Source organism: Crocodylus siamensis, chromosome 1, assembly GCF_052110815.1.
Source record: "Crocodylus siamensis isolate JL-2025a chromosome 1, ASM5211081v1, whole genome shotgun sequence".
NCBI classification, from domain to species: domain Eukaryota; kingdom Metazoa; phylum Chordata; order Crocodylia; family Crocodylidae; genus Crocodylus; species Crocodylus siamensis.
In genome coordinates this window covers 423,375,666-423,389,061 of record NC_143395.1, presented here as the reverse complement: position 1 = coordinate 423,389,061, position 13,396 = coordinate 423,375,666, and the positions used below count along the sequence as shown (strand labels likewise).

The window sequence follows — 13,396 nt, the reverse complement described above, 5'->3', positions numbered from 1 at the left end:
CAGACTTACGAGCCAGACCAGGCTGCTCTCCATGCTGCCTGCATGCTGCGTTGTGGCTGCCCACGTTTATCGGCTGTGTTATCGACCCGAAAAAGCCGACTGCCAATACCTCCATTTTTCACCTATCAGTGCCAATCTGCCCTCCCCCAAAGAAGCTCATCCCTTTTGGCCAGGCTCAGACAATACAAGCAGGCCTGCTGCCAGACACATGGCCCTGCCAAGTCTTCCCGGGAAGAGGTCCCAGGCACACAACAGAGCACCGACCACTCATAAGTCTCCCCCACCCCGTCCCATCCCTGTCCCCGTCCCTCCGAATTCACCTGTCTCTGGGGGCAGCCTCGGCTCTGCAGCAGGAACCCTCGCACGCAGCGATCCACGGCTTGGGCCCGGACATAGTAACCTCTGGGGAACAAAACGCAACCCTGGGACTCAGCTCAGCAAAATACAGCCTCACCGCCCTGCCCTGCCGCTCCCATATCTCCCCAAGAGTCTTCCTTGCTCTCCTTTTATCCTGCTTGGTGCTCACCCGGGGCGAGTCTGTCACCTGCCTTCAGCGGCTCCGCGCTCAGTTTACGCAGCTCTCCCCAACTCGGGACTGAGCGCGCGGCGCAAAGCAGCGAGGCGTCTCCGCGCTCCGCATCGCAGCACGTTGAGCCCCACGGCCCGCGTCACGCTACCCGGTGTGGAAACGGGCGGGCGGCCTGCCCCCCGCCCCACCCCCGGGGGAAGGAGTGCCCCTGCCGAGGGGCGCCAGGTCTCACCGGTGGACGAGCGGGGCCCGCCGGCGCGTCTTGCTCACGAAGCAGCGCAGGAAGCCATCCTGCACATAGCCGCGGGCGGCGGCGGAGCATTTGCTGGCCACGCTGCTGTCGTTCGTGCCCTGCACCTGCGCGGGGGAAAGGGAGGTCGCACCGGTCCGGGATGCCCGACCCCCGGCCCCGCCACTCACCGCCGCGCGCGCCCGCCTCGGGCCCATGCCGGAAGCCGCGGCTGCTTAGCAACAGGAAGCCTGCTCTCCCTTCCGGCAGCCCACTTCCGGGTCTCCGGGTGCAGAGCGGCGGGCCTGAGATTATCGAGTTGTCGAGCGGCCTCCGCGGGGCGTGGAGCCGCCCTTGCGGGCGGGAGGAGTCGTGCACGGGCTCCGGGCTCAGGGGCAGCAGCAGGAGTCACGGGGTCAGGGGAGGGGGTCACGGGGTCATAGGGTGTAGGGGCCAGTCACGGGGGCAGGGTCCGGGGTCACAAGCACCGGGCTGAGAGGTCAGTGGCAGGCCGTGGGGTCGCAGGGTGTATAGCCGAGGGGTCAGTTATGGGGTCACGGGGTCAATGGCAGGGTCTGGGGTTAGAGGGTCAGGTGTGGAGTCACAGGGTCTAGGGGCCAGTCATGGGGTCAGGGTCTGGGGTCACAGTATTAGGTGTGGGGTCACAGGGACTGGGGCTGAGAGGTCAGTGGCAGGCCGTGGGGTCACAGGGTCTAGGGCCAAGGGGTCAATTATGGGGTCAGTGGCAGGGTCTGGGGTCACAAGGGTGGGTTGAAAGGTCAGTGGCAGGGGGGCCAAGGGGTCAGTGGCAGGGCTGGGGGCCCCCTCTGCCCTGTCCCCGGTCTAGCACAAAGGCTGCCTGTGGCAGCGGTGGCCCCCGTGCTGCATGTTGATCGCCCCCGTAGCCGGAGGCCCAGCCGTGCCCTGACTAGCGTGAGCAGTTTAATCCAGCGTGGTGACTTGCGCGCTCCTCCATCTGCTGTGCCCACGTGTAATATTTTCCGGGAGAGACCAATCCCATCCTGTCAGGCTCCCTCTGTGCCAGCCGCTCTTCGTCACCGAGCTGACTGCGGTCCAGCTCTGGAGGGAGGGGTGGAGCCGAGATCTCACGATGCTGCAGCAAAGCAGAGTTGGGTACCAGCCACGTCGTGCTGGCACATCAGCCCCGCTAGCTCAGATACACATGTGAGGAGAGGCCAGAGCCATGTCCGTGTTCCCGCAGTGGTAGCCGAGGCTGATGCGGCAGCGCAGAGGCACTGAGTGTCCCTTCGGGGTCTGCAGGGCGGAGGGAGAGCTGCAGGGGTGCTGCGGGTCTGCGTGCAGGAGGGGAGAGGCGCGTGCACAGAACGTCCCGGGGAGGTGGAGCCGCCTCGTGCATGCCGTGCTGAGAGGGGCTGGCGCTGCGTGCTGCGTGGGCCTCGCTGTGCAGCTGACGTTTCCCATTGGCGTGGACATCGTAGGCCGTGGGGGGCATGTTCAGATGTGCGTAGTCCCCCTCCCCCATTGCTGAGACCCCCTGGGGCTCTGCGCGACACTCGAAGCTCGTGAGGAATGCACAGCTCCCCCCGACTAACAGAAAACACAGCCCGGCCGCCAGGCCTCAGCCTCTCCCACCACCCCCAGGCAGGGGGGCTGTAATGAAAAGCACTTGCTGCACAGCTATCTATAGCGCTTTGTTTTTGTGTGAGCGGGGAAGGGGCAGGCGTGGCCCTGCCTGACCTCACCCTTGACGTCAAAGGACCCCAAATGAGTAATAGGGAGAGCTCCACGGCAAGCAGCCAGGCAGGGCCTTGCCATGCGTGGGCACGGTCACACAGGTGCTGGAGTGACAGGCAGAGCAGGAAGGGCCAGGTCCAGGGGTGTAGAGGGTGTGACTGTACCCACGGGACCCAGATGGGAGCCTGGAAGTAGATTGAACCCAAGGAGCATTGCCAGAGGAGCTCTGCCGTGGCCAGGGGCTGTGCTTGGCAGTGAGAATCCAGCACTCCCAGGCAGCAGTGGCCTCCCATCCCTTCCACAGTGCTGTGCTTGGGAGCAACCTCACTGGGACCAGAGCAGCCGTGTGTTTGCCCAGCACACAAGCACCATCTCGGGTGGCTTTCATGTGCTGGATTTCCACCCTCCAGTCTGCTTGTGGCTCTCCTGCCTCTGCAGTGTGGGAGGTGGCAGGTTCCCGTGTCCACAGCAGGCGCTCCGGCAAAACATGGCAGGGGCAGTGCTACAACTGATGGGCACAGTTAATCTCCAGCATGGTTCTTGGAGTAGAAGACAGCCCTGACACTTGTGTTTGTGCTTCAGTAGCACGGAGAAGGTTCTCTGAGGGATCTGTTTGCACCCAAAGCAAGGATGGGACCTGCCCCACAACTCCCAATTAGAGCCGATCCAAGAAAGAAAAAGGAGTGTGTGACTGCTGCGATGAGCCACAGTTACAGCAGCCAACGGCCTAGTCATTGTGTGTGTCGTGACTAAGTGTTTCTGAGATGCTGGGAGGATAATATGGCTTTGTGGCTGTGCTGGGAGCTCCCTCGGTGCGTGAGGGTGACATGGCAGAAAGCTCAGGGGGAAATTTGATAAGTGAGCCATCAAGGCAGCATTGTTGGCAAGGCAGAGGCAGGGACTCATGGCTCAGTGCCACACGCAAGGCTAGGAAGTGCAAGGAGCAATTGTGAGGACTTCAAAGTCAAATGGTGGGCTTGTGCATTTTGGGGAGTGGCTCTAGGCTTTTGTATTTTGGGGAATGTGCCCTAGGCAGCAGAGGGGCCAAGCTGGGACCAGGATGTGGGCAGAAGTCATCCAAGGAGTCATCCAAGGGGTCCCCAAAGCCACTGCGATCTTGCCCTCTTGCAGCATGTGTTCTGTGACACTGCACAGTCTTGCATCCGGTCACACGGGCCTGGAGCTGCCTGGCTTGTTTTTTCTGTTTGCTATCCTCTAGCCACAGCATGCCAACCCAAACCAACAGTGGGACTGAAGATTGGTGCTGCCAGAGTTCCTGTCTCACATGTCAGGTCTTCCAGTAATCCAGACTCTCTGATTTTGTCCCAGGAAACAAGGTCAGTTTTGCTGCCATTTCTTCACACCTGTAGAAGAATGAGTAGTGAGTAGGCAGGTTTCAATGCAGAGAGGGCAGAGACGGCTGAACTCTTTCAGGTGTGTGGGTTGCTGAAGCAGCATCAGGGCAGGCTACTCCAAGGGGAATCCCAGGGGACCTGCTGGACATTTGGCTGCTCAGGCTGCTGTAGGCCATAGGACTTCTGTCTCACCTTCTGGACTGGCCTGAGAAGGGCAGGAGCATCGACTTCCTCCAAGCAACATGCCAGCCTTTATCATGGAATCACAGACAATGAGGGTGGAAGGGACCTCGGGAGACCACATCTAGTCCAAACTCCTGCTCAAACCATGACCAGCCTCAACTACATCGTCCAGCCAAGGCTTTGCTGAGCTGGGCCTTAAACACCTGCAAAGATGGAGCTTCCACCACCTCTCTAGAAAACCTTTTTCCAGTGCTCCAGCACCCTCCCAGTGAGAGAGTTTTTCCATATATCTAATCAAAACTTCCCTTGCTGCAACTTGAGTCCATTGCTCCTTGTCATGTCATTTATCCCCACTGAGACCAGTCCAGCTCTATCCCCTTTGCAACCTCCCTGCAGGGAGGTGAAGGCTGCTACCAAATCCCCTTCAGATGTGCCTTTCTTCAGCACAGAGCCATACCCTGCGCCAGTTTGACTGCAGCTTGCTCCACTCCCCCGGGACCTCCTGAGCACATCAGGGCACCTCGCTTTTTGTTCCCCAGTAACGTGGCCCGATCCATATTGAATGAAAGCTCCAAGTGTGACCCTGGGTCATCATAGACCCGTGATTCTCAAGCAGGTGCTGCAGCACCCGGCGGTGCTGTGAGCATGGTCTGAAGCTGTCACAGATGCTGCGTAGTGTTAACACTGTGAGGTATGCAAACACCTATGTGTGTTCACAGGATAAGCAGGAATCCAAAGTGTCACAAGCATTCTGACCACTGCAGTTTTCCTGAGTTCTTCGCAGCATAAGGATTGCTCCTGTGTTTTTCCCACAGTCAAAAATCAAATGAAAGCCGAGAACTGGCAATTTTCTGAGGGGACCTTGAGTCTAGAAACATTGAGAGCTACTGGTTTAGGACATCTCCCTCACCAGCCCACTCTGTTGCTGTTCTGAGGTCCTTGCCTTGAAACCCACAAGGGTGGCTTCAAAAATAGGAAAAGCGCAAGATTGCAGAGGAAGCTTTGAAGAGCCTGTTTCAACCCTGCAGTGGGACAGCGCTGGAGGTGAAGATGACAAACTGCCTACGCACTCCTGCTGTGAATGACGATCCAGCCTCCAGCACTCTCACACTTCTTGCTCACACGTTCAGATCATCACTGTCAGCATTTTTCAGATATTCCTGGACCTTTTCTCAAGGAAAAAGCTAAGGTTGATTTGATTTGCCCTGGTCAGGTAACGATAACTGTGACAAAAAGGTTGTCTTTGATTCTATGAATAGTACACATGCTTGAGTTAAATATTAAAAGAAGAAGTCATCCAAAATGTATGTAGATCAGACCTATTTCCCGTATTTCATCAGTGTACTCATATGTGCTGGACCAATGGCATTCAAGAAAACAATAACCAAATACATCAGAAATTAAAAAGATCAGAACCAAGACCATGCCTTGAGGATCGCACTGGTGGTGTTTCCCTCCAAGCTAATAGTTTCCTTTTCTGAACAATCCATCATCATCTCCATTTTAGCCAGTTCTTTATTCATTTTACAGTTCTGATGCTAACCCCCATTGTCTCCAGTTTAGCTAATAATTTCCCATGTGGCAAAATATTGACCCCAGTGTAGATTAAATGAGCTGCCTTTCTCTTGTCCGTAAGCTTAGAATCATAGAAAAATAGGGCTGGATGGGATCTCAGCATGTCATTGGGTCCAACCCCCTGCTCAAGGCAGGATCATCCCTGCCAAAACTATCCTGACAAGTGTCTGTCTTGGGCTTGGCAGGATGGAGATTGCACCGATTCTGTGGGTAGCATGTCCCAATGCTTAACTGTCTTCATAGTCAGAAAGGTCTTCCTCGTGTCCAACCTAAACTTCCTTGCTGCAATTTAAGACCCTTGCTTCCTGCTCTTGCTTCTGTGGCCGCAGAGAAGAGTTGATTGCTGTTCTCTTGATAACCACCCTTCAGATACTTGAAGATTATTATCAAATTCCAGCTCGGTCGTCTCTTCCTCAGAGTAACTCATCCCAGTTCTTCCAACCCTTCCTTGTAAGTCATGTTTCCCAGACCTTGAATCATTTGTGTTGCTTTCCATTGGACTCTTTCCAATTTATCTATGTCCTTCTTGAAGTGCAATGCCCAGAACTGACACAGGACTCCAGGCGAGGGCTTACCAGAGCTGAATTGTGTAGAAGAATCAATTCCCTTGACTTGCAGCCAATGTTCCCATTACTACAGCTCAGGATGCTGTTGCCTTTTCTGCAACAAAAGCACATGGTTGACTCATGCTTAGCTTACAGTTCCCTATAACCCCCGGTCTTTGTCTGCAGTACCGCAGCCTAGCCAGTCCTCCCTCAGTTTGTATTTGTGCATGACATCATTCCATCCCAAGTGCAGGACTTTGCACTTCATTAATGTCATCCAGTGAATTTCGGATCATTTCTCCAGTTAATCAAAATCATTCTGCGTTCTAGCCCCGCCTACGGAGTGTCTGCAGCTCCACCCAGGTTCGGGTCACGTGCAGATTTAATAACTCCGCACTCAATCCCATCCTCCAGGTCATCTGTGAACTAAATCTGAAGCCTGACAGAATTCACATCAGTCTGCTGAAGGACCTGGCCTACGAGACCTGGCCTACGAGACATGGGCACCATGCAATGATGTTTGCAGTTGTACGTGGCAGGTGGGTCCCAGAGGCTTCGAGATGTGCTGACGGTGCCCTTTATTTAACAAAAGGAGAAAGCAGAGGCCTGGAGAACGGTAAGCCAGGCCACATGATCTGAGCACCCGGGACTTACCAGGGTGACTTAGAACATATTCACTTCGCAAATTGTTCTTGCTGCTTCCAAGGGCTTGTCAGGTTCCACCGAAACCGTTCAGATAGGCACACAGCTGCCATCTAATGAGCATAAGCTCCGTGCAGCCATGTCCATGTTCTCAGCCAGGTGCCCAGACTGGGGTCATGCAAGTAGGATGCCCACCCGTCCCTAATTGGGCAGGACAGTCCCAGAATGGGAAACTTGAGTCCTGGTCCCAGGCTGCATGACCACAGGATAGCATTTGTCCCAGATTTGCAGCGTTGTTCAGGGATCTGTGAGGAAACAGTGGGTTTCCCCCTTGCAGGTGGGTAGGATTGCAGCCTGCAAGGGGTTGCCGGGAGCGGGACACAAGGACACCATGTGCATGTGCACGCTTGCACACATGCCATGGTGTGGAGTTGTGCCCCCCACTGCTGCCAGGGAGGCAGGGGGTGCACGGCGAGCACAGGGCTCCTGTGGGAAAGGCAGCAAGGTGGGGAGACCACAGCGGGCAGCCCACATCCGCCCCTGCCCCACTCAGCTCTGCTCCAGCTGTGCCACCAGCAGAGAAGGGCATATGTCCCGGCTTTACACGTTAGAAAGGCAAACACCCTAGGTGCAGGCCTAACCCAAACCAAAGTCTGTTTCTATTTCACCCCTTTATACACACTTCTGTACACACTTCCCATACGTACTGTAGCAGTTCATGTGGGTTCTGTCCACGTCAGGATGGTCCTGAGTAGATGGACAAAACTTCAGCCCTGCTGCAGGCTTTTGGCTCCTGCTGCTGCAGGTCTGCCTCATGGCCTATGCAACATGAACATCTGGAGCAGGAGAAGGAGGTGGCCACCACCTTGATAACCAGTGTGGTGGAAGAGGGGAGCGAGGTGGATGTAACACACCTGGACATTAGCCATGTTTAGACAGTCCCACATGCTGTTCTCATAGTGAGCTAGAGGAATCGGGGCCAGGCAGCATTGCTGTTGGGTAAACATGCAAGTGTTGGGATAACTGCAACCAAAGGGTGAGTGACCAGTGACACACCATTGCCACCGCGCTCAGCATCACCACCTCTCTGCTCTCCATCCTGCTGCCCGTGACGTTTCTTTGGCGTCCGATCCAGCGACGGGCCTCGGGTGCCGGCGATGAACACAGTCGTGCAGGAGCCGTCCCATCCTAGCCTGTCCTCTCCAGCTGACCTCTGCCCAGCCACCACCAAGCAACTTTGCTGGGCACCTCGGTGGCAGCAGGTGTGCGGAGGAACAGCCCAGCGACTGCGTGGCACAGGAAGAGTTGCCGGACGCCGCGGCCACAGAGCTCAGACTGGGAGAACAACTGGGCTCCCGCAGGAGGGGAAGGGGGCACCGGGGCCAGGCTGGCTGTAGAGCTGAAGAGGAGCAGCAGGTCTCCCCTGAGTCACCGTGAGGGCAATAACAACGAGCTGCTGCCTCAGTTTCCCCTCTCTGCGGTGGGGCGGCCGTGCTGCGCCTCCTGCCCCAGGGCTGCCCCCTTCGAGGATGCTGTGATGGGAATCCCCCCTGGCCCCCTGCCCGTATCCCTGTGCCCAGCTAGCAGGCTCCAGGGAGTCTCTGGGACCGGGCTCCCCGCCTTGTTTACACCCCGGGCCGGGGTGTCGTCACGCAAGGGCCCCACACGCGGCAGGCGCGTAAGAAAGGAAACAACATAAATAATGCTGGGCCCGGCTTTCTTGTGGCCAGGCCTCCCCGTGCCAGGAACGTCTGGCCTTTGTTCTGGGCTGGGAGCGGGTTTCCAGCATGGGGTGGGGGCGGCACTTTCTATTCTGGGGTGGAGAAAGCAGCACCAGGGACGGTTTTAATTAGGCCTCGCTGGCATGGCACGGAGCAGCCAGGCGGCCGAGGAGCCGTGGGGCCGGGCGCTGGCCGGACAGGCGCTGCTGGAGGGGACGTGGGGGCGTCCCTCCCACCTCCAAGGGGGGGCCCTCCAGGCCGGGGCTGCGGCATCAGGGTACCAGGACGTGAGGATGAGGCCGCGGCAGGGAGGAGCCCTGGGTCTGCCTCCCTCCCACCCCTGGGATCACGGGCAGACAGCGGTGCCTTCCCCCAGCACCACCTCTGCCCCCCACGAGCATCCTCACACCCGCTCGCTGCACAGACCAGCTCCGGCCCCTTCCTTTGGAAAAGCCCCACACTTGGACATGTGTCACCCCCAGTCCCGCTCTGCGCTGAGGGGCGCGCCGCCCTGCTCCCCCAGCTCCAGCTCTCAGCCCCGTCGCCGAAACCAGCCTTGCCAGTCTCCACTGGTCTCTTCCTTGACAACCTCTGAGCAAAACCATGCAGTCAACCCTGACGCCATACCAGACCTCACACCGGACCCTGTCCCATAACCCAGGGGGACCACGGCAGCCAACAAAGAGTGTTAAATATACGCAGGAGCGATCCAAGGAAGTGGACCTTGCACGCGCTACAGAGGAAGGCAACCTGCCCCCCACCAGCAGTCTGCACCAATCCGATCCTGGGGGCAGATTCCCTCCTGACCTCTGCTTTTAAGTCAGATCTCTGGGTTTAAGTCAGAAGGATTGGCATCAAAAGCCCGCTGTGGCCAACCCCCAGCGCTTCTGAGGAACAGAAAACCCTGACACACACAGCAACAAGATGGGAAGACAAAATTCCTTCCAAGCCCCATGCAGCAACCAGCAAAGCCCAGAAGCCTGGAAAATCCCCATAGCAGAGCACAGGCATCGATATGCCTAGATCATCCCCCACCAGTGCCTGTCTAAGCAAATCTACAGCAATGGAGAGTCCTCCCTTCCCTGGCATCTGTCCCACGGCCTCCCTGCTCTGTCGGGGAAGAAGCGTTTCCAGAGATCCAACCCAAACCTACGTTAGTTTGGCTGAGCAGCTGCGCTGTCAAGCCACTGGTCCCCATCGTCTTGAAATCGCGTCCTCCCTCATCCTCCACGACCCGGTCCCTCCTGCCCCTCCACCTCATCGGTGGGTGACCCCTTGGCAGGGCAGGGCCAGACTGTTGACCAGAGTGGACGGCTACACCTGGCTCCCCTGGAAAGTCCTCTCTGGCAGATCAGGTGGCCAAGCAGCTATGCTCACCTCCTCGGCTGTGAAAGTAAACGGCAAGAGCTGCGTGGACGTGGACATGGACAGTGTGGGGCATCCGTTTGGGTGCATTGGGACCCGATGCCCATCCGCTGCATCCAGACTTGTCTGCAGAGGTCCCGACCCTGCTGTGCCACTGGATTCAGACCGGCCTGGAGGACAGTGAGCGTGATTTTGCACAACTTTCCCTCACTTCAGTCCAACTCGCACCCAAGTCATAACATCATCTATTCATGGTCATCTTCAAATTCAAAGGATGAACAGATCCTGCTCAGTCAGAAAGGCTTTGGCGAAAGCACTGACCAGCATAGGCTTCATGGGAGCCCTGCCTGGGACACAGCCGGCTTGCACAAGCTGGCATGAGAACGTGCGTATACAGGCTGGTACCGCGTGGTGCAGGGCACCAGATAATAGGAATGCATGATGCTGCTGGGAAAAAGAGCGATGGGGACAGGCAAGGTCAGCACTGCATGGTGCAGCGTTGCTAGGATTAAGAGCTGATGGTAACACATGGCCTGGGGTGACTCCAGGTACCCGCCAGACGTAACACGCAGCTTCTTCAATGCATCTTTTGCTCAAGGTGCAGTTTCTAATCAATGTGTTTTGCTTCCTGGTATGGGCTGGTTTGTACGTAATGGGGGCTGGGGACATGGGACCTTGTGCTGGCAGAGGGCAATGCCCCTTGCATGGCGGCATGGGGCCCAGGTGTGCCAAGTCTCAGCTCTGCTGACAGGGCCCTGCTGAGCTTTTGCCACCACACCGAGCCTCTGGTTGTTGGAGAAGGGGGTTGGCACCACCCAGCCAGACTGGGAACAGGGCTGCAATGGGGGTCTGCTTCCAAGTAAAGCACTGGGAAATGTGAAGCATTTTGATTTATTCACAGAGCCAACCCAACTACACTCTCTAGCCTGCTCTTGACAGTGTCCAGGGATGGAAGTGCTCCAGCTTGTCCAGGCAACCTGTGCCAGTGCTTGACCACCCTCAGAGTCAGGAGGTTCCCCCTCATCTCCAACCTCAGCTTCCTCTGCTGCAGTCTGAGCCCTGTCCCCTGCGGCCACAGAGACAGGCCCATCTCCGTCCCCCCTGCAGTCACCTTTTAGGTATCTGAAGACTGTGATCAAATCCCCACTCCATCTTCTTTTCTTCAGACTCAGTAGCTCTAGTTCTTTCATCCTTTCCTCATCGGTCTTGTTTCCCAGGCCCCTGAGCATTTTTGTCACCCTGTGCTGGACTCTCCCCAATCTCTCCACATCCTTCTTGAAGCGTGGGGCCCAGAACTGGACACAGGGCTCCAGGGGAGACCCTCCCAGCCCTGAACAGAGCTGAAGAATCTCTGCCCTTGGTCTGCAAGGGACACCGCTGTTCATACAGCCCATGAACGAGAGTCCACTACTGGCTCATGTGCAGCTTAAGGTCCATTGCAACCCCCAGGTCCTTCTCTGCAGTCCTGCAGCCCAGCGGCTGTTCCCCAGGCTGTATCTGTGCATGCGGTTATTCTGTCCCAGGTGCAGGACCATGCACTTCTTCTTCATAGATTCATAGATTTCATAGACATCAGGGCTGGAAGGGACCTCGGGAGATCATCGAGTCCAGCCCCCCGCCCGAAGGGCAGGAAGTCAGCTGGGGTCATAGGATCCCAGCAGGATGAGCATCCAGTTTGCTTTTGAAGGTTTTCAGTGTAGGTGCTTGAACCACCTCCGATGGATTCTTGGTAAATCTCATCTGGTTGGTTGTGGACCACGTCTCCAGACTATCCAGGTCCTTCTGGATTCTAGCTCTGCCCTCCAGAGTATCTGCACCTGCACGCAACTTGGTGTTGTCTGCACATTTGCTAAGCGTGCACTCCAATGCATCATGCCAATCACTGGTGAAGATGTTGAACAATACCAGAACCAAGACAGTTCCCTGGGGAAACCCACTTGATATGTCCTCCCAGCTGGAGAGTGAGCCATTGGTTGGCTACTCCCTGAGCACGATGATCTGACCAGTACTTCCATCTCGTCTGTATTTTCTTAGCTGTAGGAGACAGCATCAATCACCCTGGTAGAGCCAGGATGCATCATATCCATTGCTCCCCTTGACCCACAGAGCTTATCACAGAAGGAAAGCAGGTGGTTTGGGCAGACGTGCTCTTGATGACTCCCTGCTGGCTGCTCCCAGTCACCTTGCTTTCCTCCAGGTGCTTCCCCATCGATTCCTTGAGGACCTACTCCATGGTCTTTCCAAGTATTGGAGTCAGTTTTTAACAGTAATCAGCTCAGGGGAGACATGGGATGTCATGCTCGTGCCTTTCTCTGCTCTCATCGTAACATCTCTGTTCAGTGCTGGTGCTGGGCAGTGATGCCCATCCAAGACAAGGACACAGTGAAGATGACAGCCCAGCCCAGGGGGGCCCCAGCCCGGAAGGAGAGAGGTCCCCAACACCGACCAGGGAGGCCACAACAGCTCCCTCCCACCGCAGGAGGGATGGCCCGTCAGGGGAGCAGGGGGCAGCCGGCGTGGCCCAACCCACAGGGGCAGGCGGAGACAGACTGTGACCCATGGAGCCGTGCCCAGGGTGGGGGACAGTGCCCCCCACAACCCTCCAGCCAGGGTGGGCATATGGGCAGGTGGGTCTAGCTCTCTGCCCAGGGCAGTCATCTGCCTGCCCATCCATACCTCTGGTGGAGGTCTCCATTGCTAGTGTCTCCTCCCGGCCCCGCCTTTTTCCCCCCAGTTGAAGTATTTTGGTGACACTGGTCAGCCACCCGTGCAGTTAGCACTCACCGGGCTGAGCTGATCCTCCTTCGTTGTCCTTGCTCAGTGCTGGACATCCCTGGGTGAAGGGACCCATGGACCAGCACTAGGCACAAATGCACCCAGTGGGGTCCTTGCACGAGGAGAGGCAAAAGCCCCGGAAAGGCCAGGAGGCAGGAGCTGGAGCCTCTGGATGCTGCCGGAAGAGGCTGCGTCCTGACGGCCGTGCAGCGTGAGCCGCTCCGGGGGGGCGTGGGGATGGGGTGCAGTGAGGAGACCCAGAGCAATGGGGGGCGGTGAGGGAGCAGCCAGGAAGGCCGGGGAAGTGCCAGCACCACAGGGCGTGTGACAGGGCGTGATGGCCTGGGGCACAGGCGCCTGCACACACACTTGTCCCCTTGCAGCCTGTGTATCCCACCCGCCCAACGCCGCGCAGCCCAGGCCCTGGCCTCTCCAGGGCAGCGGGGAGCCGCCTCCATGCCTGGGCTGGCTCTGCACAGAGCGCGTGTCCCCCGGTGGGGGGGGGCCTTGTCCCACCCACGCATGCGACGTCCAGGAGACGCTGCGAGCGGCGTGGCGGCCTGTGGCAGCTCGAGGCCCTGGCGCATGGACATGCCCCCCGTGGAGGCTGGAGACCAGCTCCCCCCAGCCGTGCTCCCCCACGCACGTCATCCAGGAGCCCACCCCCTCCCACCGGCGCGCTGGGGACGGCAGCTGGTTCTCGGAGCCGTTTGCAAACGCTCAACAGATGTCGGAGCTCGGAGGCTCCAAGTGTTTGCCAG

The 13,396-nt window shown here is 57.6% G+C and overlaps 1 protein-coding gene across 2 annotated transcripts in view; it reads right to left on the bottom strand.

The window, feature by feature from the left end:
• The window catches only part of LCMT2 (leucine carboxyl methyltransferase 2), a 33,448-nt gene extending 29,057 nt beyond the window's left edge, over window positions 1–4,391 (bottom strand). The window contains exons 1-2 of one of the 2 annotated variants that reach the window (XM_090031050.1): window positions 762–4,391; window positions 321–402 (exon numbers count right to left, since the gene is read on the bottom strand). In XM_090031050.1, coding sequence (XP_089887176.1) covers window positions 321–402; window positions 762–976 — 297 coding nt within the window. In that variant the 5' untranslated portion in view covers window positions 977–4,391. The remainder of the gene's footprint in view (window positions 1–320; window positions 403–761) is intronic. The other variant, XM_090031049.1, reaches the window with a different exon arrangement.
• Window positions 4,392–13,396: the final 9,005 nt, after the last annotated feature.